A 24,493-nucleotide genomic window follows, 5' to 3' on the forward strand; every position below is an offset into this window, starting at 1 on the left:
GCAGACCGCCCCTGTAGAGGGAAAGCTTTCTCCCAGAAAGTGTGGAAGTGATGCAGGCAGGAGAGGGGATGCAACCTTAACTCTAGGGAGGGTTTACTAGCTTGACCCCATGCCTTCTAACCTGGTCTTGGCTCTCCTGATGTCCTGGAGATGTTGTGAGGAGCTGGGTCCTCCACAGGGCTGTAGCAATGCCCCGGGGTGAAGCTGGCAGTGCCTGTGTGGGCTCTATCTGCAGACAGGAGGGTTGCCTCTGGTACCTGCTGTTTGGTAGCTCAGCTCTGCTTGGGGTCAAGCACGAGCAGTTTTGGGTGTTCCTGCAGCTTTGGAGACCCCCATCCATCAGGATGTGTCAGAGTTTAGATGGCATCTGCCATGCAAGAACTGTTAACCAAGAGATGATCTGGTGTCAGGCAGGGCAACAGCCCCACAGCAGCTCCAGTGTGTACAGGAACAGCAGTCAGCCCTGCTGCCTCCCATCACTGCCCAAAATCATGGGTGAGAGCAATGTGATTCCCACCTGTGCAGGCCCAGAGAAAGGTTAGCAACACCCATTTCCAGAAGGAGAGGGGCTAAACAAGAGAGCAGGACCATGCTCAGGGTAAAAACACTCCACGATGTCCACTCATTCTTAAATTTAAAAAGCTGTTGTAAATGAGGGTGCAGTGACAGTCCCCACTCCTTGTGGCGTCTCTAGAGATGCCCAGCTGCCCTGGCTAATGTGGGCACGTGGATGTGTGTGTGAGAGGCCAGAGTGAATGAGAACTGCCTGCATGTGAGCAGTGGGGACAGCAGCAGCACTCCCTGTGCTGGGGAAACACAGGCAGGCTGTGCTGGGGCGAGCCAGGATGGACCCTGCCTGTGCTGACCCTGGTGTGGTGGCATGGGCAAGGGCAGGAAGCAGCCATGCCTGCCTGGCTGCTGAGTCTGAGGCTGGGCACCCACCTGGCTGCTAAGGAGAGAAGAGTTTAGGTTACACCACCAGGAAATTAAACTGGTCCATTTCTGGGATATTTAGATGACGCTAGCAAGAAATAAAAGCTATCCATAAATTTCATTATTCCTCCTGCCTCTAATGGCATGAGCAATTAGTGCGCGAGCAGTGCCCAGAGCCAGTGTCTCAGGACTGCTCTGGCCATGGTTCTCCATGCAGAAGAAATGGGAATGCAGAGCCACTTTGTCCCGAGAAGTGCAGGTGCCACATCCCTGACCCTGAATGCTGGCAGTGTGAGAGGTGAGTGAGCTTGGAGGAGGATTTCCCTCCCGCCTGAATGTCCACAGGGATATGTGGGCATCACGGGTGCCCTAGCTCCAGATCTGGAGCAAGGGTGGGTGGCCTGGAACTTGTCCTGCCTCATGGACAAACCTCTCCCAGCCATGCTGTATCCCATGAGCAGGACAGCATGTGCCAGCACAGGGCCAATATCTAGGCTGTCTGGGGTGGGGCAAAGCCCCTAACTGCATTTTGGAAAAATGAGGGTTTTATCTCAAGGGCTTTTGCGTCCCCAAGAAAGGGTTGGGAGGCTCACTTTTCACCCCTGCTTTTTTCCTCCAATTGTCGTGATCTGGGACTCGAGCAACCGCTTTGCTCCACCCCAAAGGCAGCCGCAGCGTTTGCAGGGTTGAGCGATTGCTGTAGAGATCATCTGCAGAGCTTTGGGATCCTTCTGTCTTCAGAGGCACAGCTGATGGATGGGGACTCCCCAACTCCTAGCACTTCTAGCAGCCCACCCTGTGAGATGAAAGCCTTAGGCAGCAGCGTAGCAGCAGCACAGCATCTGGCTGAGCTCTCCTCCCTACCTCGAGGGAGGGTGTTTCAGAGGTATTTCTCCCCATGGCGGTATGAAAGGAGAGGTAGGGCCAAGCTGTCCCCCACAGACACATCAGAGGGAGAACAGGCCAGTCAGTGGGAGGACAGTGGAAGAAGGGTTCCAGCCCTTGCCATGGGATAAAGCTGAGGAGCTGTATCTTGGCAATGCTGCAGGAGGGTCCCAGGTGATGGGCAGATCTGGGGCTGTGCCAGGGGCTTGTTCTTCATCGTGTCTGCTCACAGCCCGTGATCAGCCAGGTGGGGGGAACATCTCCACCAGCTTGTCATGGCGTAGGGCTTCCATCTGCATGGGTAATAATTTATTTCCCAGAGTGTGGGGGAGGTATCAGTGGTAGCCTGTCCCAAATAATAGTGTGTGTAGGGGGAAGCAGTGGGATCTGCAGCTGGAAGATGGAGTGACAGGATCATTAGGTGGGAGCAAGGGCATGAACAGGCAGGGGCTGGCCAGGAGCCCAGCTGCAAGTGTGAATGGCAGGTTGTGTGCTGTGCCTGTGTGCTGGATGGATCCCAAGGATGAGGACTGGAGTGGAGACTGTCCCCAAGACCAGCCCACCCACATCCAGAATAAAGGTCCTTCTCTTGTCCAGTTGCTTTCCAAGAACAGCCCTGCACAGCCCTGTCCTCATGGGTCTGGCAAGGCCAGCTACCTGCATCCCTCTGGTCACTGTCAAGCATGGGTTGTCCCCTCCTCCTAGCAGCAGCCCCCAGGAGGGGTGACACACACCAGTGTCCTTCCCCTGGATGTCTGACCCGTGGGAACTGTGTATTGCCCATCTGCCTGCTCTCCTGCTAACCTGCCTCCCCTCCTGCTGCTGCCCCATGCAACCTCCCTCTGCTTGCCACTTCTGCTCCTGCAGCCTGGCAGTGAGGCTGGGCTGGAAGCCACGCTGACCCTCAAGCCAGGTGCCCGAGCTCCCAGGAGGTCCTCTGTCAGGGTGGGGTACTGTAGAAAAGGGTCTCCCCCTCGTGTGCCAGGGTTTGGGGCTCCCATGGGTCATCTCTGTGCCAAAGCGCCTTGCCCTCAATGGCTGCTGCACCTTCCCGGGGTGATGGGATTGTTGCCTGACTCTGCCTCATCTCTGTCTGCCGTCTCCCTCCTTCTGGCATCTGTACCCTCTTCCTCTTCCCTCTTTGCTGTCCTGGCTTGTCTGCAGTCCTCTGATGCTGATGACTTCTCCCTCATGGGGTGTTGTGGCATTGCTGAGATCCTGAGGGTCCCTGATGGAAGGGATGCTGCTCCTAGCCAAACACAGGGCAAGGAGCATGTGAGTGGTGCTGCCGGGTACCGCTGCTCACGGGCAGGTTGGATTTCGCAGGTGGAAAGGCTGGAGCTGAGGTTTTGGGAACCGCTGCTGCATCCCTGCAAGCAAAGGCAGGTTGGAGTCCATGGGGAATTGGTGGCACAGGATTAATTGACAGGAAGTTTGTGGATTTGGTTGGGCCGGTTAAACAGCTGATCTCTACAGATGCTGATGCATAATTCATGGATTGTCTCAACTTCAGCCAAGGAATGCAGCTCCTGCTGCACAGGGCTGGCCATGCACGGGCTCTTTCACCAGGTCTGTGTCTGGGCATCGAATTTTTCCTCACTGTTGGCCATGTTACAGCTGGAAAATGTCTCAGTGGTGCTGTTCTCATACTGTGTGTTGTGCTGGAACCAGTTGCCCTCAGAGGTTTGGGAGCCAGCATATGAGGAGGTTTGGTCACTGGAGCAAACTCTGGTTTCTTCCAGCTGTATTGGGTCCATATGTCCCAGCTGGGCCTGAGCTTCATGCATTAACAGCTTGGATGTCAGTGGGTCACCCCCAGCCCTGAAGGACAGGAGAGACCCCATTCATGGAGCTGCCTCTGCCTCACTCCTCATTAGTGATGTTTTCATTAGGGGAAGTGGTTTGGTTTTGTTTAAGCCAAATTGCTGTGCTTGGGAGATGATAAATCCATCTGCTGGCAAATCGCTCTCCTGCCGCCGGATCCCAGCCCTGCTCTCTAATCACGCTGCAGATAAATGAGCCTTTAGTGAAACCAATCTCCCTGTCGTCCCTCGCAGGGGGGGGCTGAGCTGGGTGGTCTGATGGCATGGTGAGGGGCTCTGGCTTGAGATGGGGAATCACAACCCTTCACTAACACTGTAGAACTCTGAGGGTGGTTATTGCTGAGCAAGCGAACTGCTGAGGTTGTTGCAAGCGGCTTCTGTGGGAGCAAAGGGGCAGAGGAGCCCCTTTCCACAGGGGAGCCCTGCACAGCCCTGCACAGCCACAGACTGCAGATGGGTGCAGGGGTCATGTTCAACCCGCTGTCCATGCCAGAGTGCTCTGCTGGCAGCTGGGGCTGGGTGCGTGCCATGCCATGGGGGTGAGTGGCAGGATATGAGGGACGAGTGACCCTGGTCCCAGTGCTACTCTCCCTTGAGGGCTTTGCAAATGTTCTGTGGCAGCCGGGCTGTACTGGGTGGGAGGATCCTACTGGGTTCTCCTGTCCCCGAGCTGCTGTGGCTCTGGCTGCTTCAGGCTTTTAAGTAAATTTGTCTTCCTCTTCAGATGAAAAGGGGTGGTGCAGCCCCTGGGGAGCAGTGAGAGTAATTAGCTTGTTTGGAGACAGCCCTGCAGGAAGGAGCTGGGGGCAGGATACTGCTGCCTTCAACAGGAATTGACAGAGATGGGGGACGTGGAGGGCTGCCACCTTCACTGCCTCTTAACTTGGGCTTCCTTGAATGTTTCCTCTGTGGTCCAGACAGGGCAAGTCACCTATGGACACTGCTGGGCAGGGAAGGCACTCACTGCCATTGACGTGCACTTCTGCGTCCATGCCTTGCGTGCCTCTCCAGCCCCAAAGGCTTGACTCCATCAGGTTTCAGATGACTCCAGCCCCATTTTGGCAGGAAGCACTCTGCTTTTGAACCTGTTGGGTTGGAGATCCCTTCTGTTTAGGGAGCTGGCACATCTCCAAACCCCAGGCTTGTGTTGTCATTGCTGCTGGGGACTCTGGGCAGAAAGGTCAATGTACCATCCATGCTGCTCCTGCTCACTCCACCTGGGGACATGGGGGACCTTGAGACCCTGAGGTCTGCAGGACGTACAAGCAGGAGCCCCATGCACTCTGAGCATGCGTGATCATCCAATTCCAGTGAGTGTTTTAGGGGTTGTGCCCTGTGCAAGCAGGGACACTGCACACCCCTGCAGACAAACCTGCTCCGCTTAGAGAGCCCTGGGCTGTACCTGGAACAGGCAGATGGCTTTGTCCTGATGGGAGGGAGGTGTGGGGTCTGACTGCTCACAGGGAGGTCTGTCAGGGACCATGCTGCAGCAGCAGCAGTGCCTGTAGGTAGGCAGGGAATACTCAGAGCCCCAAGGGGCTGGCAGTGGAGACTGACAGCTTCACCTGCGGTCCCTCTCTAGGGAGCAGGTCAGGGACAATGGTGGAGTGACGAGCTCAGCAGGTCGGGTGGTGGCACAAATCTACTGCCTTAGCTCTGCCCCACAGAGGCTTGAGAACTGGATGGGACTGGCCACCCTGGTCTGTCCTGTTGTCCCCGTGAGACACATCCCATGGCAGTGGCATTCCTTCAGGGAAGGGGCTCGACACTCTGAAGCAGAGGCAGGCTTCTTGGCAAGGTGCTACCATGAGAGACTGGCATGACCCAGCACTGAGCTTGTGGGGCAGAAAGTGGGACCCTGCTCCTGGCTTCAGTCACTGACCCCAGCAGCAGAGCAGAGATGCACCAAATCCCTTACCTGTCCTCTTCCCATTACCAGCCACGCACCTGGACATCAAAAAAGTGCTTTTTAGGGATGGAGTATCATTGGTGATGGCCTGGCCAGGATGAGAGTCTCAGGGAAGAGGGGTTTCCTTGACCCAGTTGGGGAGGGTGTCACTCTGTGGGATACAGGGAGACACCAGAAAACTCTCACACCCATCAGGAGCCTGGTCAGGAGCCAGGAAAGAGCTCCCTGTCTGCTTTCACCAGTTACTGCAGCCCATGCAGCTGTGGTGGGGTGAGATGGGAACTGGCCTGCTCACTAATGAGATTAGACAGGCGAGCCATTGCTCCTGGCCCCTTTGGTTAATCGCTTCTTCCTAGATTGAAGTTTTTAAAATTGCATTGCTTACAGAAAGCCCCTGGATGGGTTTAAAGGCAATAATCCACCTGTCCCTCTGTCACTGCAAGGGCCCCCCCTTGGGCTACTGGGCAGTGGGTTGTTGAAGTCGCTGGTGTGTCTCCACATGTCTCAGTGTCCCTAGGAGGTGGGTGGCAGCACTGGCCCTTGACAGCTTCTGATTAATTCCAAGAGGGAATATGCATTAATTGTTAATGGTGTGATTTAGTGAAGTCTCCAGAGGTGAGGGAGAAGGGACTAGGTCAGATGCCAGGCTCTGTACTGCAGCCCATGTGACAGGTCCCTTTTGCCATCCCCTCCATGTCCTGCTGCCTCAAGGGCCATGGTAGGCAGCTGCCTATCCTACTAGACTCCTAGGGGCATGCTGGATGTGGGTGGTTCAGTGATGTGGTACAGCACCCCCTGCCCTGGTTGCACTTGGTTGAGGTCTTGTCTGACCCTGGAGCAGGGAGGGACAGCAGCTGGTGCCAGGTTCTGGGGTCGCAGCACAGGTGGAAAAGGGCTGTGGGGCCTGGGCAGCACAATAACAGATGTTATATTATGCTGTGGTTATGACTGATCCCAGCATCTCTTGAAGACATCTCAGCCCTCTCCTGAGTGGTGGGATCTGCCCCTAAGTACTTCTTTCTTTCCCCTTCACTCTGCTTCTAGGAGTTGATCTTCTGAGCCCATCCCCAGCCTTCTGCTGATCATGCTGACCCAAACAAATTTCCCCTGGAGCCCGCCCTCCCTGCTTGCTTCCCCGCCATCGTGCTAAGTGAGTCACTCCCAGGCACCAGGAATCATTCATGTCATTTCCCCCTTTGCCGCAAAGTCATTAATGCGAGTGGAATAATTTGTTGCATAACGGAGAGGATCGGCGGGAGCGCTGCTCTGGCAAGTGATTCCTGGCCCTGGCCACCACTGCCCGGGGAGAGGGCAGCTTGATGGGATCCTGCTGGTCCCACAGCTGCACCATGCTGGCAGCAATGGGGTCGGATCCCTGAGGCATTTTTCCAAAAGCCATCAAGTCTTGCCTGAATCGCAGCCGGGGGGATGGACCTGTTTGTCATGGCCTTGGTGTCTGCTCACCCTCACACAGATCCTCCAAAAGGGACGTGTTCCACCTCCCCGACAGTGACACAGGCAAGAAGTGTCCCCTGCATTGATCAGAGTGTGTGTTGTGGCACCCTTTATTCTGGCCACATCCCTGCCTCCTACCCACTCCAGCTCCTCTGAGCTTCCCACGCTGTGGGTGTCACAAGTGCTTCCTACCAGCATCCAAATCCCTCCTGACTTCTTGTTCCAGAACTGGGGACCCCAGAATGTCCCAGCAAGGGTGCAGCAGCTCTGGAACTGCTCCCAGTGAGTTGCCAGCTGGCTGTTTTTGGTGTAAACTCAAGCACAGTTGGCGGTCTCTCCTGGGAAACTTGCAGCCTCCCAGGTAGAGGGCTGCCCAGAGGGAGCACTTGCCACCCCACCAGCAAAGGGGTGTGGGGGCTGAGAGCCTGTGCTCGAGTGGTGCTCGCTGTGATTGTGGTAGATCCAGTGTCCCCCCTGCATATCGAGTGGGAGAAGGTCAGGGAGCAGTGCTTTAGGTGATAAGAGGCACTGTGGAGACTGCTCCCTCTCCCCAGGGTTAATTTCCTTCTATCCCACACTTGGCCAGGCATTAATTTAAAGATGCTGTAATGGAGAGGGAGAGTGTAAGAGGATTGGGCTGAGGACGGGAGGATTTAACAAAGGGAAGGGATGTGGTTGGGGGATACACAGGGTCTGATGGTGCAGGGTGGGCAGGAAATGCTGTGCACTCCTCAAGACTGAGCCACCCTGATGTGTCCCAGCTGCCACTGTGATGGCATCCATGGTACCCCCCAACTTTGCTGTTGCATGGGAATGAAGCTTTTCCTCTCCTCAGGGAGAGCTACTGGTGGCTGGGTGGGGACAGGGCTGTGAGCTGCTTGCTTGAAGTGTGGCCATGCTGTGTGTTCCACCCGTCTGTGCTTTGTGTGAGACACCAGGCACAAGCTCAAACCCAAGCCTGGAGTGACCAGCAGGAGGGCATCGTGCCTGGATGGGGGACAGTAGGTGGGAAGGGGCAGGCAGAGTCCCTTTGGGATGCCATATCCCAGCTGGGACTTAGTGCCCTTGGCTCAGCGGGGCAGCAAGCCCCTCGGAGGAGGTGGCTGCCCTGGAGCAGAAAGGGGAAGAAGGAGATGGTGTTTAATATTTCCAAGTGGCTCACTAAAAACTTGCTGTTCCTTGGGACTGGCCATCCCCCAGCATCCCCCAGGAGGGGCTGGGATCCGGGCTCCCCAGAGCAGTGTAAGCTGGAGGGAGAGGCTCTTTTGGGACCACACCCATGGAGGTAAAGGAGGTTTTCTCCTCTTCCAACCCTCACAGACTCAAGGGTCCCACCTCTGCCCTGGACCGAAGTGCCAGGAAAGGGACATGGGTCCCAAGGGATGGTGGTGTCCCCCCAGCCCTGCACCATCCTTTGTCTCCCTCAGCCCTGTTTGTTTTCTCAGTCTGCCCTGTTGTAATTACAACCCACTGTCACTCTCTGGATACTATAACTCCTCTTTTATCACTGCTTAATTAAATGACAGTGGGGAGGTGAGGGGCTGGTAACCCCGTGTTTGCTAGGCTCGACAGCCCAGTGGCACTGAGGAGGTCTCCTGGGGCTGGCAGAGGAGCTGGGTGGGGATGGCTGCGCTCTGGCCTGGGCAATCTGGCTGAACGTGGGGTACCTGCATGCCCTTGGGAGGGATGAGGTGCTGACTTTGTTGTTCATGGGTACAGGATCTCTGGTACAGATGTTTCCAGGCCAGCCCTGAGGAAGTGCCCTGGATGTGACCACTGACACCCCACCTATAATTCTCCCCTCAGTTTGGAGCCTTGCCTGCTACCAGGCCAGGAAGAGTGTGTGAGCAAGGTGCCTGCTGCCAGGCCAGCACCTCTGCCTGCAATTAGTTGGTGCTAATGAGTGTCCCTGGAAGCTGCTGCCAGGTCAGTGATCTCTGGCAGAGTACCTGCCAGGCTATCCCCCTGTGAGACCAGACACATGGGTCCCACCCCCTGCTCAGCAGAGCATCCTCGGTTGGCTCCCTCTGCCCAGGCTCCCTCCCTTCCTCGTCCCTCTGCTGTCTCTCTGCCTTTGCACTTTCCCCTGGAGGCTGGTTCCAGTTCGGGCACTGTCAGTAATGCACCTCCAGGTACTGCCCCTGTGTCTTTCTGCTCAGGGTGCTCCTTTCTCCCCATCACAGCCACCCCACAAGTTGTTGCAACAGTGGAAATGGAGTCTGTTATGACATCCTCAGGAGCAGGATATGGCCCTATTTAAAAACACATGGGCTGGGGTGGTAGGAGTACTCCCCTGGGCACTGCTCATTCTGCTGTGATGGACTGGGGAGGAGATGTACAACATGTCTGACTGGGGTAGACTGGGAAATGCCCCCCAGTATGTACAGCCCTGGCTCTCGGGACCCTGGCTGAGAAATGATCAGTCTGGGTGGAGATGGAGCAGTTTTAGAGGCACTGTAGGTCTTTGTGGCAGGATGTTGTGGGGACAAATTCCGTGATGATGTAGGGGTTGTGTACAGATGTGGAAGCATGGGATGACCTGCAGGCTCAGGGTAGCTCTCCTGGTGTGCTGCCCATCCTCACAGCCTGTCCTCCTGCCTGCCCTGGATTTGCAGCTCCCAACTCGATTTGCACAGATCAAAGCCCGGGGCCATCTCTCATCTTGGCTTACCTGTCCCCAGCCTGGAATGCAGGGGAGGTTTGGAGGTAATCCTTGCACACGGGATGCTGCTGGCTAATTATAACAGAACCTCTCACTTCGTGGGAACCACGGCAAATTGTCCCTTGAGCCCTGGCAGCAATGGTACAAATCTTCCACTAATTAGACTTGAAAGTCCTCCCGTGAGCTCAGACACAGGATGGATATTTGATTATTAACATATTTATTTCTGAATCTCTCAGCAGGTCTTGCACTGGAAGATTGTGCTCCCCCTCCATAATTGCCAGGCACATTTATTCCTATCAAGAGTGCCTGGGGGCTCCAGGGAGTGGCAGGGGGAGGCTGGGGGGGGGGGGGGGGGCTGTTCTGTCTGTGTGCTAATTTTTGAGATTGTCTCATTAAGGTGTGTAGAAGAAAACCTGCTGATGCTGAGAAGGTCTTAGGTAGGAGCAAGGCCCCTGGGCTCTGCCCTGTGCCTCTCACCAGCCCCTCTCCCAGATAGGATGCTCCTGATCCTCCTGCCCAAATGGGCAGAGGAGGGATGAGGATGACCCAGTGGTGCAGATCTGGTGCTGGGCTCCACAGCCCAATGCAAAGCTGCCGGCCATGGCACCTCCAGGGAGAGCATCCCTTCCTCCAGTGGAGGCAGACAAACTGCAATGGAAACACTGTCTCTGAAACAACTGAAAATAGCTTTCCTGTCCCCAAAATGTCAGTCTCAAAAGGCAGTCTCTAGGGCCCCTCTGGGGTGGCAGTCAGCTGAGCGGGTGCCCTGGAGATGCTGAGTGGGAGGCCCTGCTGCCCCGTGGGGCAGAGAGCAGAGGGTGGAAGGCTGAGCCATCGCTCAGAGTACAAGTGGAGAGAGGGTCAGTGCTGGCATGGGGGGCCATTAGCCCAGCCATGAGGATGCACTGTGCCTTGGCTTGAGGCTAGAGAAGGGCGCTGCTGGGCTGTGGGCTGTTGGAAGGGCAGCACTGACCTTGTGTGTGGTCATTGCCCTGCGCCCCCCAGGTCCAGCCAGCCACCTATCCAGGGGCTTCAGGCCAGTGCCGGGGTGTTGTTGGCATGGGGGCTCCATGGCTTGGTGAGGAGCCATGGGTCAGGACCTCAGCCCCATCTCCAGCACCACTTTGCTCTCCCTCCCTGCCTTGTTGCTGTGACTCCCTGAGCCGAGGGCACACGCCTGGTTACAGCTCTGGAGTTATTAATAGCAGCAAACCCTCTTGATGCCTTCAAGCCAAGTCCATTTTGGGGGAGATTCCTGCCATTTGAAGCATGTTTCCCCTCTGGGCGTCTTATCTCCCTCTCCCAGCTGTGCAGGCAGCGCGTGCAGGAGCCCCTGGGTGAGCGGTGCTGCCAGCAGCCCGTGTCACTCAGCGCAGCAGCATCGCCTGGGTGACAGAGGGTGTCCCGCTCCCCGGCCCCAGGCAGCCCAGAGCCACGGCACACGTGGGAGCCGAGGTCGTGTCCCAGCCTGTTCCCACTGTGCTTCCTCCTGTCACCCTGCCGAGACAGATCTGTTGGTGGCCAAGTGAGCGCTGATTGCAAGGAAATGAGCCTGGTGCCACCTCCAATTTACTGGGGCCCAACCCACGTCTGATTGCACAGAGCTCATTAATTTGCCACCATCACTGTGGATTGGTCTGGGGTGGTGAGAGTGGCAAGGCTGGAGAGATGGAGGCCATGTCCTCTCCTGGAGCAGACTTGGGAGCAGGGCTGGCATCACTTGTGACCAGGATGAGATTTTTTCCCAGCTTCTCAATTCAGGAGACCCTGGTGATGATTGGAATGGGTGCTAGAACAGGGCTGGGGATGGAAATCCCTGCTAATTTTCATGGGGTGCCATGGGCATGGAGCAAGGTGGGCATCTGCGGGGGTAGAAAGATGCTGGTTTGGGATAGGGAGATGCTGTGTCTGTGCTGTGCTCCAGTGTGAGCTGTGCACCCCCGTCCAGCAAAGCGCACATTTGTGAAGGCCACGCTCTTTGGAGCTCCTGGGTGCTGTGCTGCCTCACTGCCTGATATACCCTGGGTGCCCCCAACACTGCTGTGCTTTTCAGACACAACAAGCTCTGAAATGCCCCCAGATGGTCCAGGCAGGTTATGGTTCTACTTGCTTACAGCTGTTGTCTCGATGTGTCAGCCCTATAACCAGGGCTGGGTTCAGCTCCTGGCTCTTCTTCCTTCCCTGTGGTTCTGTTTCCCTGCAGCTGTTGGTGCAGCTCTCTGCCCTCCTGTTGCAGGACATGGAGACGCTCGGGGTGCACCCCAGGAGCCAGGGCAGGGTTTGATGAAGCCATTCCCCCAACTTTGTCCTCTCCTACTGCCGCTTCTATCCTGTTCATGGGGTCAGTGAATTATTCATACCCTGGCAGGCGGGGTTGTGTCTGTGGCCGCCTGTGTGATGCTAAAGGGGCCAACATGCCGTCAAGCACAGAGAGCTTTTCTGTGTAAATACCTAAAATATTTAGCAGAACTGACGAAAAAAGATTCAGCTTGGGAGGATTCAGTGTCAGCGTAATCTGGATGTTTGAGGGCCATCACGAGGGTTTTGGGGGTGATGGACATACCAGGGTGGATCCTGGTGGGGCTCTGACTTTCATCTTGGCCTGACACGCACAACCCAAGTTGGTGATGGAGTTTGTGTCTGTTTGTTGGTCTAACAACCCATCTGTTGGGTCTTTCTTTTTGTCTCTGCCATCAGAGAGTGGGGGTGCCTCATCCTTTCCCTGCATTGCAGGGATGCTTTGGCATGTGCTTATCCCTAGCATGGTGCCACAGAGCCAGGCTGCTGCCCCATTGCCTGCTGCCTGCCAGCTGCTGGCAGGTGGGTGCTGCAGGACCAGGGCACAGCGTTGGGCTGGGTTCTTTTCCTGGCAGCACCTTCCCAAGCAGATAGATCACGTCACACGCATTTTTTAGTAAGATCCACCAGCTGAGAACAAGCTGAGCTGTCATTGCACGTTTGTGATCAAAGCCAGACGTGCCCTGGCAGCCCTGGGGAGAGTGGCCTGTGTGCCATTCCTCTCTGTCACAGCAGGTTGGGGATCCAGCCTTGTCACAGGTTGAAGGTACGTGCCCCTGCATTCCTGAATGTACCAGGATGACCAATGCCCTCTTGCCTGCTGCAGTTCAATGATTCCTGACCCAAACAGCTGAGGGTGGGTGCAGTTATGATGCAGAGCTGTTGATGGTGTTATGCTTCATGCACAGTCCTACATGCCAAAAATTGCACCTTCTGCTGGCAGTCAGAATGAGGTAGGTTTGCTGGCAGCAAAGATTGGGGTAGAAAAGGAATTGTGCTTGTCCTGGGGTGTGTTTTAGGCCAGGTTCACAAGGGAGCAATCAGATGTAAGGGGTGCAGGGAGCTGTGGCCAGCTCTGGATAGGAAAGCACATGGAGCCAGCTGGCTGTGACAATGTAGAGCTGCCCTGCGAGAAAGCCTGGGCTGCTGGCAGCTTTTCCTTGGCTTTTTCAAGCTCGTCCTTTCATGGATGCTCTCTGAGCCTTGGCAAGGTAGGAGCTGTATGCTGGCCCCCGATCTGTACATCCCAGGGCCAAGCCGCGGGATGTGCGGCCAAAGGCAGGAGGGGCTCAGAGTTAGAGCACACAGCTCCTCCCAGGCTTTGTGCCCTGCTCCGAGCCTTCCTCCACCTCTTTGCTGGATTTTCGGCTGCCCCTTCGCCTCCCCGGCGGTGTGGTGGCGCTGCCGGCGGTGCGTGCCTGCGGTGTGCCCGTGCAGCGCGGCTCTGTTGTGTTTCCCTCTGCAAGTGCAGCAGAGCCCTCGGGCTGCACTTCACTGTGACAGCACATCCCCTGTCAGACCCGCTGCAAATCCTGACTGCTAATAGCTATGCAAATTGCCTCATTAGCTGCTTTATTTATTTTCTCTGGCATCACGTTTTCAGCACTTCCCCCAGACCCGGAGGCTGCGGTTTCCCCGGGCTGGGAGGAGGCAGGAGCGGAGCAGCAGCACGCAGGGCTGGCTGGGCTGAGCCTTCCTCTCCTGGTGGCAGAGGTGTTGGGATCACACGGAGCCACGCACCCCGATGTGGTGTATCTGGGACCAGAAACTCATGGCTCCTGAAGTGATCCTGCTGCTGGGATGTCCACCTCCTTCTCCCTCATCGTGTCCTGGCTCTGGTCTGAGTCTTGCTGAGCTCTCCCTCCAGCCAGGACCTGCTCTGCTCTGCTCTGTCCCTGCCAAGAAACTGTGGGTCTGGCATTGCTGGAATGTGTATGCCCTCCACCCGAAAAAAAAAAAAAAGGTGAGTTTGAATTATTTAGAGAGAGAACAAAGCATTTGCTCAGCCGCTGTGGACCTGAGTGGTGGGCTGAGGCTTGGCACAGGGTCGAAGGATGTCCTGCATCCTTCTCACTCTGATTATCCTTCCTTGGTAATGGAAATTTTCCTCCTTCCCGCCCTGATTGCCCTTCCTCATTACTGGAAATATGCCTCCCATCCTGACAGCCCTTCCTCCCTGAGAGAAATGTTGGCATCTGCTTTCTGCCAGCCACAGGATGACTCCAGAGAGCTCACAGATGCCCTGGCCAAGGTGGCCCTGGGCTGGGGCTGGGGCTGGGGCCCTTCTCTGGTGTTGTCCCTGAGGAGTGTAGCCCAAGTTGAAATACTTTGAAGCCCAGGCACCATCCAGGGCATCCCTGTGACATGCTGGATGGTAGGCACATTCCTACTCATGCTGGATGTGCCTGCAAGCACTGCTCTTTCCTGGCTGCATTTTCTAGGGGTGTTTATGTGCCCACGACATCCATTACAGTGAATCAGGCTTTGCATGGACACCAGGGGACCCATATACTAGTATGATGAATGGTATAAAGACCTTGATTCAGCCACTCCATGGGCTTGTCAGTGCCATGCTGAGCTGCCTGTAAGCATTATGTTTTCTACCCCATCCCCTTCTGTTTATCTTTTATTTCCTTCCTTCTCTTGGCGGTTGTGCTAATGAATATTTCATGGCCAGGAACCAGCGTGAATTCCCCCGGCAGCTCCCTGCACTCCCTCGCCAGGTACCAGCCCAATAGCCGGTGGCTTAGGAAGGATGCATCTGCCAGGAAGCCATCTCGGGAGGAGGGGGCCCAGGTAGGAAAGGAAGCAATGGCTCTGGTGTGGGCAGATGTGTCGTGTCCCCCTCCTCGGCAGTGTTGTCACTGTCTCTTCAGCCTCCAAGGGACTGCCAGCGACCGCGCTGGCCGCATGTCCGTGGTGGCCGCACGGCCTTTACGGTTCCCGTGCATCCCCTCACACGCGTGCAGGGCCACGCTCCGACACAACAACACGTGTCCTCTCCTGTCCCCCGTGTGCCATCAGCTGCCACAGCCGTCTGAACGAGCCGTGTCCCCGGCTCACCTCCCGCCGCTCTGCTGCGCTGTACCGGGGCTCCTCTCAGCGTCAGGCAGCGGCACCGCGACCGCACGGAGCGAGGGACACGGAGCGAGGGACACGGAGCGAGGGCAGGGAGCGAGGGACACGGAGCGAGGGACACGGAGCGAGGGACACGGAGCGAGGGCAGGGAGCGAGGGGCACGGAGCGAGGGCAGGGAGCGAGGGACACGGAGCGAGGGGCACGGAGCGAGGGGCACGGAGCGAGGGCAGGGAGCGTGGGCAGGGAGCGAGGGACACGGAGCGAGGGCAGGGAGCGAGGGACACGGAGCGAGGGCAGGGAGCGAGGGCAGGGAGCGTGGGCAGTCCGTGTCCCCACCCTTGATATCACAGATGCATCGCATGGCCTGCACTGCCTGTCCCGGCTCCTGTGCTTCCAAGCTGGAGGTGTCTCAGCACAGCCAGCGGGCAGGCATGGGACCGGAGCAGGGAAGTGCAGGACAGTGCTGGTCTTCAGTCCCCCTGAATTTGCCCTTTATCCCCCAAGCTAGACTGGGCCACGGTGCAGGCTTGGCATTACAAGGTGTGGGCAGTATCTCTCTTTGCCAGGGTCAAAACACATGGGGGAAGCATGTGCTGCAGCAGGAGCCAGGGCCTGGAGCCACAGCCTTCCTCTTTCCCATTGCTGCAGCTCCAGCAGCGGCATGTCCCCTTTGGGGGCCCAGCAGATGCTCTAGGGACACAGGCTGACTCTAAGTATCTTTTTGGGAGATGATTTCCTTCGTCCCCCCGTGAGGCTCTGTGGGGAATGGAGCTCACCTGGGGCTGCAGCTGGGGCAGGGGCTGGGGAAACACTGGCCTTCTTAAGCAGGGAGCAGGTCTGGGAGAACCACAGGCTGGGTTGTGGGGCAGGAGGCTGGAGGATGCACCCTGCAGTGGCACCCGTGGGTGGATGTGACCCAGGTGGGGTCTTTAGCAAGAAAAGTTGTGTAAGGGTGGGCTCAACAGCCCTGCCCTGTGGCTTGCTTTTAATTTGTGCTGAATTCCTACTTGGCTTTCCAGGGAGGAGCAGGGTCAGTGACCAGGGTGGCCAACATCTGCTGATCTGGAAGGGACAGGAGATGTCCCACATGGCCATCATGACCAGGGTGAACAGGATGGCACGTGCATGTCTCACCCACTCGGGACATGCTGGGATGGGGCAACTTTCCCTGTCAGATGGAAACTGGCTGCCAAGGAGCTGGATGGAAGGGCTTGGGATGGATCTGCGAACTTTGCATGCTGTCACGTACTGTGGGCTCTGGCACCCTCCTGCGGCTGTTCTGTCGCCTGTCCTGTGTCCCGCGGGCCTTTGGGATGCTGCAGCTGCCTTGGTCTGGTTTGTGCTGGCTGGTCCCCGTAGCACTGGGGACAGTGTGCATTTGCAGGATCTGGCCTTGTATCACCCAGCTCATGGGACCTGATCACTGCAAGAAACTGTCCCAATGTGTTTGTGTTGTGGGGTTGAGCCAGGAGCAGAGCTCCTGGGTACTGTAGACATGGATGAGGGTCCTAAACCCCACACCTGTTCCTGGAAGGTGTCAGGAGTGAACTGGGCACTGCTGGCTACCCAGTCTCTGAACTTTCAGCTGCGGGCAAGTGGTTCGCAGGGGTAGATTCAGTCAAGGTGTTGCAATCACATATTGTATCTACATCTATGTCTCTGTCTGCTGAGCTGCTCAGTCTGCCTCAGCTGGTCTGGACTGGCCCCTTCCTCTTGTGAGGTTGATCTCCCTTGCAGCCCTTCCCTGGCCTGGGGCTTTGTGGATGTATTATTAAAGGGCTGCAAGTCCCTGCTGTGCTGTGTGTTGTGCCTTGTTTAGGATCTCTCCAAACCTGTCTCAGCTATGCTACCAGTGCAGCATCCCCTGCTGCAGGTCCCCCTCCCCCTAGGACACTGTCATGCTGTGGTGTGGAGACACTGTTGGGCAGCTGACCCCCTTTTGCATGGCCATAGCCTGTGTAAGACAGGGGGCAGACAGAGGGGGTCTTGGTTTGGAGGGGATGGCCTTTCTTTTGGGGAGCAGGAGGTGAGGTTCCCCTATGCCAGCCCCAGTACAGGGTTGGTGGGAAGTGCTGGTGCTCTTGCCCCTTCCCTTTGGACTCCTTCTTGAGGTATTGGTAGGGACTGGACAGTCTGGCTGTTCCTGGCTGTATCATGGCTCCACCCTCTTTTCCATCCCTGAGGGAACAGAAGCTGTCATTTCCATCAGGTCCCTTTTTGTTCGCTTCCTTCCCTATTAATAAGAGATGAAATTTATGAGATTATAGAGTCTGGATGGATTCAGAACTGATAGAATCCTGCTGCTGTGGGGTGTGAATGCACTATAGAGATGTAATACAGCTGGGAAAATGGTATTAAGGGAAGGGATGTTGTCTTGAGTCTGCACAGACTATCTCAGGCTGGCTCTGGGAGCAGCAAAATCCCACTGCTACCAGACAGGACTTTGTTTTCTGGCTCTGACGTACTGTGCAATTAGCAACTTGCTGCCAAGCTGAGCTTTGGAGTGAGCAGCTCTCAGCCTGGGTGGTCTCAGAGTCTGACTCCTCTTCCTCCTATCCTTGCATCCATCCTTGTCTCCTCCCCTGTGTGGAGCCAGCAGAAGTGGATGTTTGGAGATGCAGGACACTTGCAGTGATGAAGGATTGATGCCCAGGGATGCAGGATGTTCACAACACTTGATTATGGGAGTGGATGGCTCATGCTCAAGGATGCAGGATGCTCTCGGTGCCGGCTTCCCTCCGGAAGGAGCATCTTGCCTGCTCTTGGAGAGAGGCGGCCCTGGGATGCAGCGGTGCCTCATTGGTCAGCGGGACCTGTGGAGTCTGCGGGTTGCCATACCAACCTGCCTCTGGTTCCCGGCCAGCCGGGGCGTGAAGTGCCGGGTCGAGCTGGTGCCAAGGGGCGGATCAGGAGCCGGGGGCAACCCGAGGCTGTGCCAGCCAGGGAGGCGTCCCTCCGCTTCTGCCGGAGGGTTGGCTGGCACCGCTGGGCTCCCCGGCACCCCGCATCGCCCTGACGCTACTCCCCGCCGCTCCCCGCAACTTTGCGGCACGGAGGGGGACGGCGGGAGGGCACGGCCCGGGGGGGCGAGCCCGGACATCCCTCTCCCTCTCAGCGGCCGGCTTTCGTGAGCTCGAGTCCCGGGAGGGGCACCGCCGCCGAGCTCTTGTGTCCCGCTGCCCACCTGCACCGGAGCATCCCCGCGCAAAACTTCCCGCTGCCCGCCGCCGGGGAGCGGGGCCGGCGGCTGCCGCGCTGCCGGGCGCTGCCGCTGCCCGCTCCGCCGGCCTGCAGCGGACGCCGATGCCCGCAGGCTCGCTCCGGGCACAAAGGCTCAGTCCTCCCCCGGGCATCGCCCGCTGCTCCGAGGAGCTGGGGGCTGTTTGGCGGCCGGGAGGGGGTGCGGCTGGCTCCGTCCCCAGCGCTGGGAGCTGGAGCCATGAGCCACTGCCAGCAGCGCTGCAAGAGGCAGCTGGGCCGGGTGATCCGCTTCTTCTACCAGTTTGTCACCGGGACTCTCTCCCAAGGTAAGTAGCGTCATGGGGGACACGGGGGCTCTGTTCTGTGCCAGGGGATGTCTGTCTGGTGAGCTCTGTGGGATTATTTGGGGAGGGGAGAAATGCTGTTTAGAAATGCTGGTGGAGAGGTTGCACTGAGCTCTGTGTGGAGCAAAGCTGAAGATGCTTCCAGGAGGCAACAAAAGCTCCTGAAGGCCCCTTGTGGACCTGGCATGAAGGGAATGTTTTATTTGGGGAGGGGACTGATGCAAAGTTGAGCACGAAAGAACTGCTGTACAGATAAATTGCAGCTGGTCTGATGGTTCCTGACATGTCAAGGAATTTGGCTTCTCTGGGGCTGGAGCCATGCCCTCCATCTAGCTGGACAAAGAAGCCCTGGATGTGCCCTATGAGCCAGGGCAGGGACACACCCTGGTGCCTGCATCTACTGGTGCTTTTGTCCTGGGATGCTTGGTCCTGGGACAGAACTTCCTACTCTGTGCTCCTGGTTTGCAGTCACTGCCATGGCAGGACCCTCACGCCTGTGCCAGCCCCTGCACTACCCTGCCAGCTCCCCAGAACCCCTGAATATGAAGCCAGAATTTCCTAAACCCAGTGGGCATATCTTAGGGAGGTTATCATGGGCCTGTGTGTGCTGGGAATCTGGGTGCCCTACTCCTACCCCTGTCCCTGCATCCCTGTGCAGGGATAAATTTGGCATCCCCATGGCCTTGCCCTGCTGGGAACCACTGGGCTGCCCCTCTGGGTCCCAGCAGTGCTGGGAAGGGATGTGCTGTACCGTGAGAGCAGGGAAAGCCTTGTTGGGCCAATGTGGCAGCACCACGCCTCAGAGCAGGGCTGGGACTTGCACTGCTTTTGCCAGGACTGCCTGGAAAACCCCTCCCAGGTTTTGTCCCCTCCTTGCTTGGGGAAACCCCTGGGTCTCCACAGCCTGTGCCTGTCCTTGGGGCCAGAGAACTGCAGGAATAGGCATGGAGCACTTGGCACAGCCCGGGAGGCTGGGATGTGGGAGCAATATTTGACCTGTGAGCCATGCCCGGCCGGCATGCTACCTTCCTGCCCACAGGGACCCAAGCCCTGGGGTGGAGGCTCCCGGTCAAAGCAGGGGACAGTCCCCCAAGCCCGGCAGCGTGCCAGTCTGGAGGCTGGGTGTGCCGCAGGCCCATCCCCGCTAGTTGGCTCCATTGGGCACCAGCCAGCTTGCCTGGAGCGGAGGGGGCAGAGGATGAGTCAGCTGAGTCCAGCCCAGGGCATGAGGGGCAGAGCTGCAGGTGATGGAGCAAAGAGGGAATGGGACCTCGGGATGCTCCCAAACCCCATCACCTGCAAAGATATCCTGAGATCCTTCTCCCAGTGTCCTGGGCTTTACAGCTGGGTACTGTGGCATCGGGACGGTCGCAGATGTCCCATGGGACTGGGTTTCTGGAGTGACCATGTGTGGTGCTGAGCAGGACCAAGGGCTTTCCCTACAGCCCTGCTGGGTGTGCATGGGATTGGGATGGGCACAGAGGGCATGGCTGGCTGTGGGGCACTGACTACCCTCACTGTCTTATTGGTGTCCTCCCAAGCTCTGAGACAAGCCAAAGAGGGGTGAAACCCAAAGCCGAGCAGGTCTGAGTTGGGTGTGGGATGTGGGGCTTGCACAGCCTTCTCTCTCTGCAGCTCCCCTCCTGCCCAGCTGCTTCTCTGATCCTTGGGTCACCAAGATGCTGACCCTCTCTGGCTGTTACCCTACCACATCATTCCCTTCTGAGGGGCAGTGACCAGGGACCCCCTGTCCTTCCTGCATAGGTGAAGGAGGTCTCCTGGAGCTCACTGCAGAAGGCACTGGGTGCTTGACCAGGTGGCCTGGGACAAGAGGCCCCCTGGCTGGGTGCTCTGAGGAGCTGGCCAAGGACGGGATGCCAGAGAGGGCAAAGAGAAATGACTCAATCAATTAAACAGATTAAAACTGTGACTTCACCTCCCAAAAATAGCATTTCACCAATATTTTAATGTGCTTATTAATAATCTGCTCGCGCTCTGATTAGCAGCAAGGTAATAAGGGATCAGCTTTAACCTAAATTTAACTCTCCCTAATGGATGATGGCCCCGAGAACCAAAAAAAAAGGAGAAATTCCTATCCATCAGGCTGGCCCCCTGGCAGGTCAGGAGCACCCAAGGGAGCTGGGCAGCAGCTGTCCAGCTGTGCCCTGGGACCATCACCTCATTGTGACCCAGCAGGTCCTGTGGCATGTTTTGTGGAAGTAATGTCCTAAACATCCTGCTGCACTGAGTGAAGAACACTTTAGGGGTAGCCACAGGGGTGGCTCTCAAAGAGGGCAGATCCTGGCCACAGTCAAGGTGCAAGGTCCCCTCCTGAAGAGACAGGTCCCTTGTTAGTGGATGATTGCCCTGCTCCATCCCCATCTGCTCCATCCCACAGTGGGGGACAGTTCCACACCCCAGCTGCTGGTAGTGCTGGGAGGATGGAGACAGGGCCCAGCCACCTGGCTACCTGATGGCTCCGGGTGTGCTTGTGGCATGCTGTGTGCATGGTGCTGCTTTTTGGGCAAGAAACCCCACTCCAGGGGTTATTTATACACCACCCAGCAGGTGGCTGGTGGGGTGTTTAAATTTATCAGTGTGGCAGGGCTGTGCTGCCGGCAACACTGGAGAGGCAGGGCAGGCGTGGCTGGGTGGGGGATGCTTTATGGCTGCCAATGTCACAGCCCAAAGTGGGACAAGCGGCGTGGACTTAGTGCCAGCCTGGGCTGCCTGGTCCTGGGGCAGTGTTACAGGCTCTGCTGCTCTCCCTAGTGCTGAGCCATGGGCATGTGCCAGGGCCACTTTGCCATCCTGTCCTGTGTCACCTGTGGATCCTCAGAGCCGTTGACCTCGGGGGAGAGAGAAGGGAGGGAGGGAGGGAGGGAGGGAGGGATGGATCTGCATGCTTAGATTCTGCTCCCTGAAAGGGGCACAGCTGGGACAATGTTATACTCCTCACACACTTGGGTGGCCACAACCCCTGGCTGTGGGGGTAGAACATCTTGTATGCAAAGAGGGTTTGGGATGAAACATTTGGGTTCGGTGTCTTCCTCAGCCATATGCCCCATGGGACAGCAGATGGGGCCAAGCGCTGTGCAGGGGCCAGAAGTGTCTCAGGCATGGGTGCAGCTAATCCAGCATGGTTTGGGATTTGTGAGTGTGTGTGCCCAAACCCACAGTGGCACTAAATGTACCTGGCATCACAGAGCAGGAACCAGGCTGGTTGGCTGACTCCAGGCTGAGAGAAACAGATGCTGGTCGCAGACATCCCTGGGGAGGTGCTGTTGTGGGACACAGGAAACAAGATGCCAGACCCAGCTCTTCAGCTTGATAGAACTGCAGAGACACCTTCCTTCAAGCCCTCATGTCTGGAGCAAGGACGGACACAGGCATCAGCAGAGATCCTGGCAGCATCATTCCCTAGGTAGCCCCTTTTCCAGGACTCCCAGCTTCACCTGTGGTGTGGCAAGCAAGGAGCTGAGCCCTGAGGATCCCAAGATCATCAGGGAACTCAGAGCAGCTCTTGGGCTGTGGTGACACCTTTCTGGCCCCATGGCACTGAGACACAGCCACATGTGTAATGAGCCCTGTCTGTTCTCTGCCCCCTGCCTCCTTCTGGCTGATGGTGCCACTCTCCCCCCGGGCCAGGAGGGTTATTTTTAACTGTTTGCCATGTGCTTTCTGAGCACAATTAAGGTAATTGGTTTGGGAGCCTGGCTCTCACACAACGCTCCCAATTACCTGCCTGCCTGCCCGTGCGGCCCCCCGCCTCCCTGCCCGCGGTGGCCGGCTCCTCTGGCAGGGGGACTGCCGGGACAGGGCTGCCCCAGATCGCACGGCGGGGCTGGCTGGGGGCGCGAGCGGCCACGGGGGATGGAGCCATGGAGAGGACATCCCTGCACAACGACAGCCTGCTCTATGCCTCCCTGATTGCCATCCTCCTCCTCATCTCCTATTGGTTCACCACCCGCTGCTTCAAAATCATCAGCGGCATTGAAGGTACGGGGCTGGGGACATGGGGGACAGGGTGGCACGGCCCGGCCGCTTCCACCAACCAAGCGGTGAGGCGAGCCAGATGCTTGGTGTGGGAGAGGTGGATTGGGGACTCCCTCTCTGCCTCCTCAGGCACTTCATCAGTTCCTCTGGCTGTGGTCCTGCTCCACTGTATGTGAGAGCAGCCGGTGGCAGCCCCAGAGCTGAGCACTATTCTGGGGTCCACCATCCTGCCCGTGTCTAGGTACTGCTGCCCCTCGCTGTGAGACAGGGATGCAGATGGGCTCTCTGCAGCCTCCCACTCTTGTAGGGTGCCCAGAGCTCATGCTTGGGCCTCAATCTGTGCTTTGGGGCTCTGGGTCCCTTTGGGCATGACCCACATCTGGTGTGTTCCAGAGCTCTGGGATGTGATGGGAGTCCCAGTTTCCCCAGTGAAGGGTTTCTCCAAGCCCCCTTGCAGTGGGATATGAGTGCCAGGGGTTTGCAGGGTGAGACCTCAAGGCAAGGAGCAGGGCAGGAGGGGTGAAACTGGCATCATGTGTCTGGGGACGTGCAGAGCCTCTCCTGCCCGGGGCGTGAATCGCTCCATCCATCTGTGAGACTTCTCTCTGCACAGTTCAGCCAGAGCCTTAAGGCACTTCCAACAGCATGGCCAAATGCTGGCTGGAGGCAAGGAGAACCCCTGGGAGTGATGCCCCTCAGGGGGATGGGCTACAAAGCCCTGTCCCACACTTCTGGTGGGGTACGCATGCTCTCGAGCAATCCTTGCAGGCAGCTGTGGGTCTGGCTCCATTGGTGACATCCCACATGTGGTCCCACGTGTCTCCTCCATCCTGGGGGCAGCTCCAGATGGGGTAACATCCATGGGGACCTTGGTGAGGTGAAGGGGTGGTCCTTTGTCCCACCTAGCCCATCTGGAGCTGCCCTTGGTCGAAAGGAATATGCTCTGGGCAAGAAAACCTGGGGAATCTGGGAGTGCTGGGAGCTGGGCACAGTGTGTGGCACTGGGACATGGCACCAGTGCCAGTGCCTGTGCTGGTCCTGATGGGATTCTGTGTCATGCTGGTAGCAAACAATGGAGTGTTTTTTTAATGGCTCCAGCAGGGAAATATTTAATTCTGACATGGCAGGCAGTGGGAGAATTATCACTGCTCCACTTGGGAGGATGGCTGGCACGGGGGAGGCACAAGGGCAGGTGGGGAAGCTGTCACTCAGGGACTGACCTACCACTGCTTCAGCCCCAACATCCCACAATGCTGCCAGAGACATATGAAGGGCCGATGACAGTCTGTTCATATGGGTTCAGCAGGTTCCCTTTGCAGAGAAGCTGCCTTACACCCTCTGGATCAGTCTGGAAGGACTCCTCTCCCTCTACATCTGGCCAAAATTAGATTGCAGAAATAGACTCATGGCCTACAGGATAGGCATCTGTGCTGGAAGCAGCTGGAGGCTTGAGGATAGGATGGGTTGTAACTGGGGCTCAGCAAGAAAAGTGGCTTTAAAAACACAGTTGACATCAGTGGGAAACCCCCTGCAAGAGTGCAACAGGTCTGTGCCACCCCAGCCCAGAGGGATTGACTCACAGGCAAAACTGGGAGGCAGACGCATGAAATCCAGGCTCAGTGCCTGGAAACTCAGCTCTTTCCAAGAAAAGGAAATGCGAGGTCTGAAAACTTCCAGCCTGGGGAATGTTTCCCCAGGGAAAGCTTTCAGCTCTTTCCTCAAGATGCCTCTGATGCATCTCTGGCATCTTCTGCTGGTGTTAGAACAACCTTGGGAGCGTGCCCCAGGTGGGCAGGAGATGCCAAGCCCAGTGGCATGGAGCCACTAGACAGCCAGGCTATGCCATGACCTGGGACTGAGACACCAGCCTTCCCCATCCCCTGCCAGGGGACAAACCTGCAGCCTG

General features: G+C 57.3%; 1 protein-coding gene across 6 annotated transcripts in view; it reads left to right on the top strand.

The window, feature by feature from the left end:
- Window positions 1–24,493, top strand: part of KCNIP2 (potassium voltage-gated channel interacting protein 2) — a 43,035-nt gene that overhangs the window by 1,661 nt on the left and 16,881 nt on the right. Inside the window, exon 1 of one of the 6 annotated variants that reach the window (XM_021536376.3) lies at window positions 18,375–18,573. The exons of 4 other annotated variants lie outside the window; for them this stretch is intronic. In XM_021536376.3, the coding sequence (XP_021392051.2) occupies window positions 18,486–18,573 (88 nt within the window). In that variant the 5' untranslated portion in view covers window positions 18,375–18,485. Of the gene's footprint in view, window positions 1–18,374; window positions 18,574–22,337; window positions 22,591–24,493 lie in introns of those variants that run through there. One more of the 6 variants, XM_021536374.3, reaches the window with a different exon arrangement.

This window comes from Lonchura striata, chromosome 7, assembly GCF_046129695.1.
Source record: "Lonchura striata isolate bLonStr1 chromosome 7, bLonStr1.mat, whole genome shotgun sequence".
Lineage (NCBI taxonomy): Eukaryota > Metazoa > Chordata > Aves > Passeriformes > Estrildidae > Lonchura > Lonchura striata.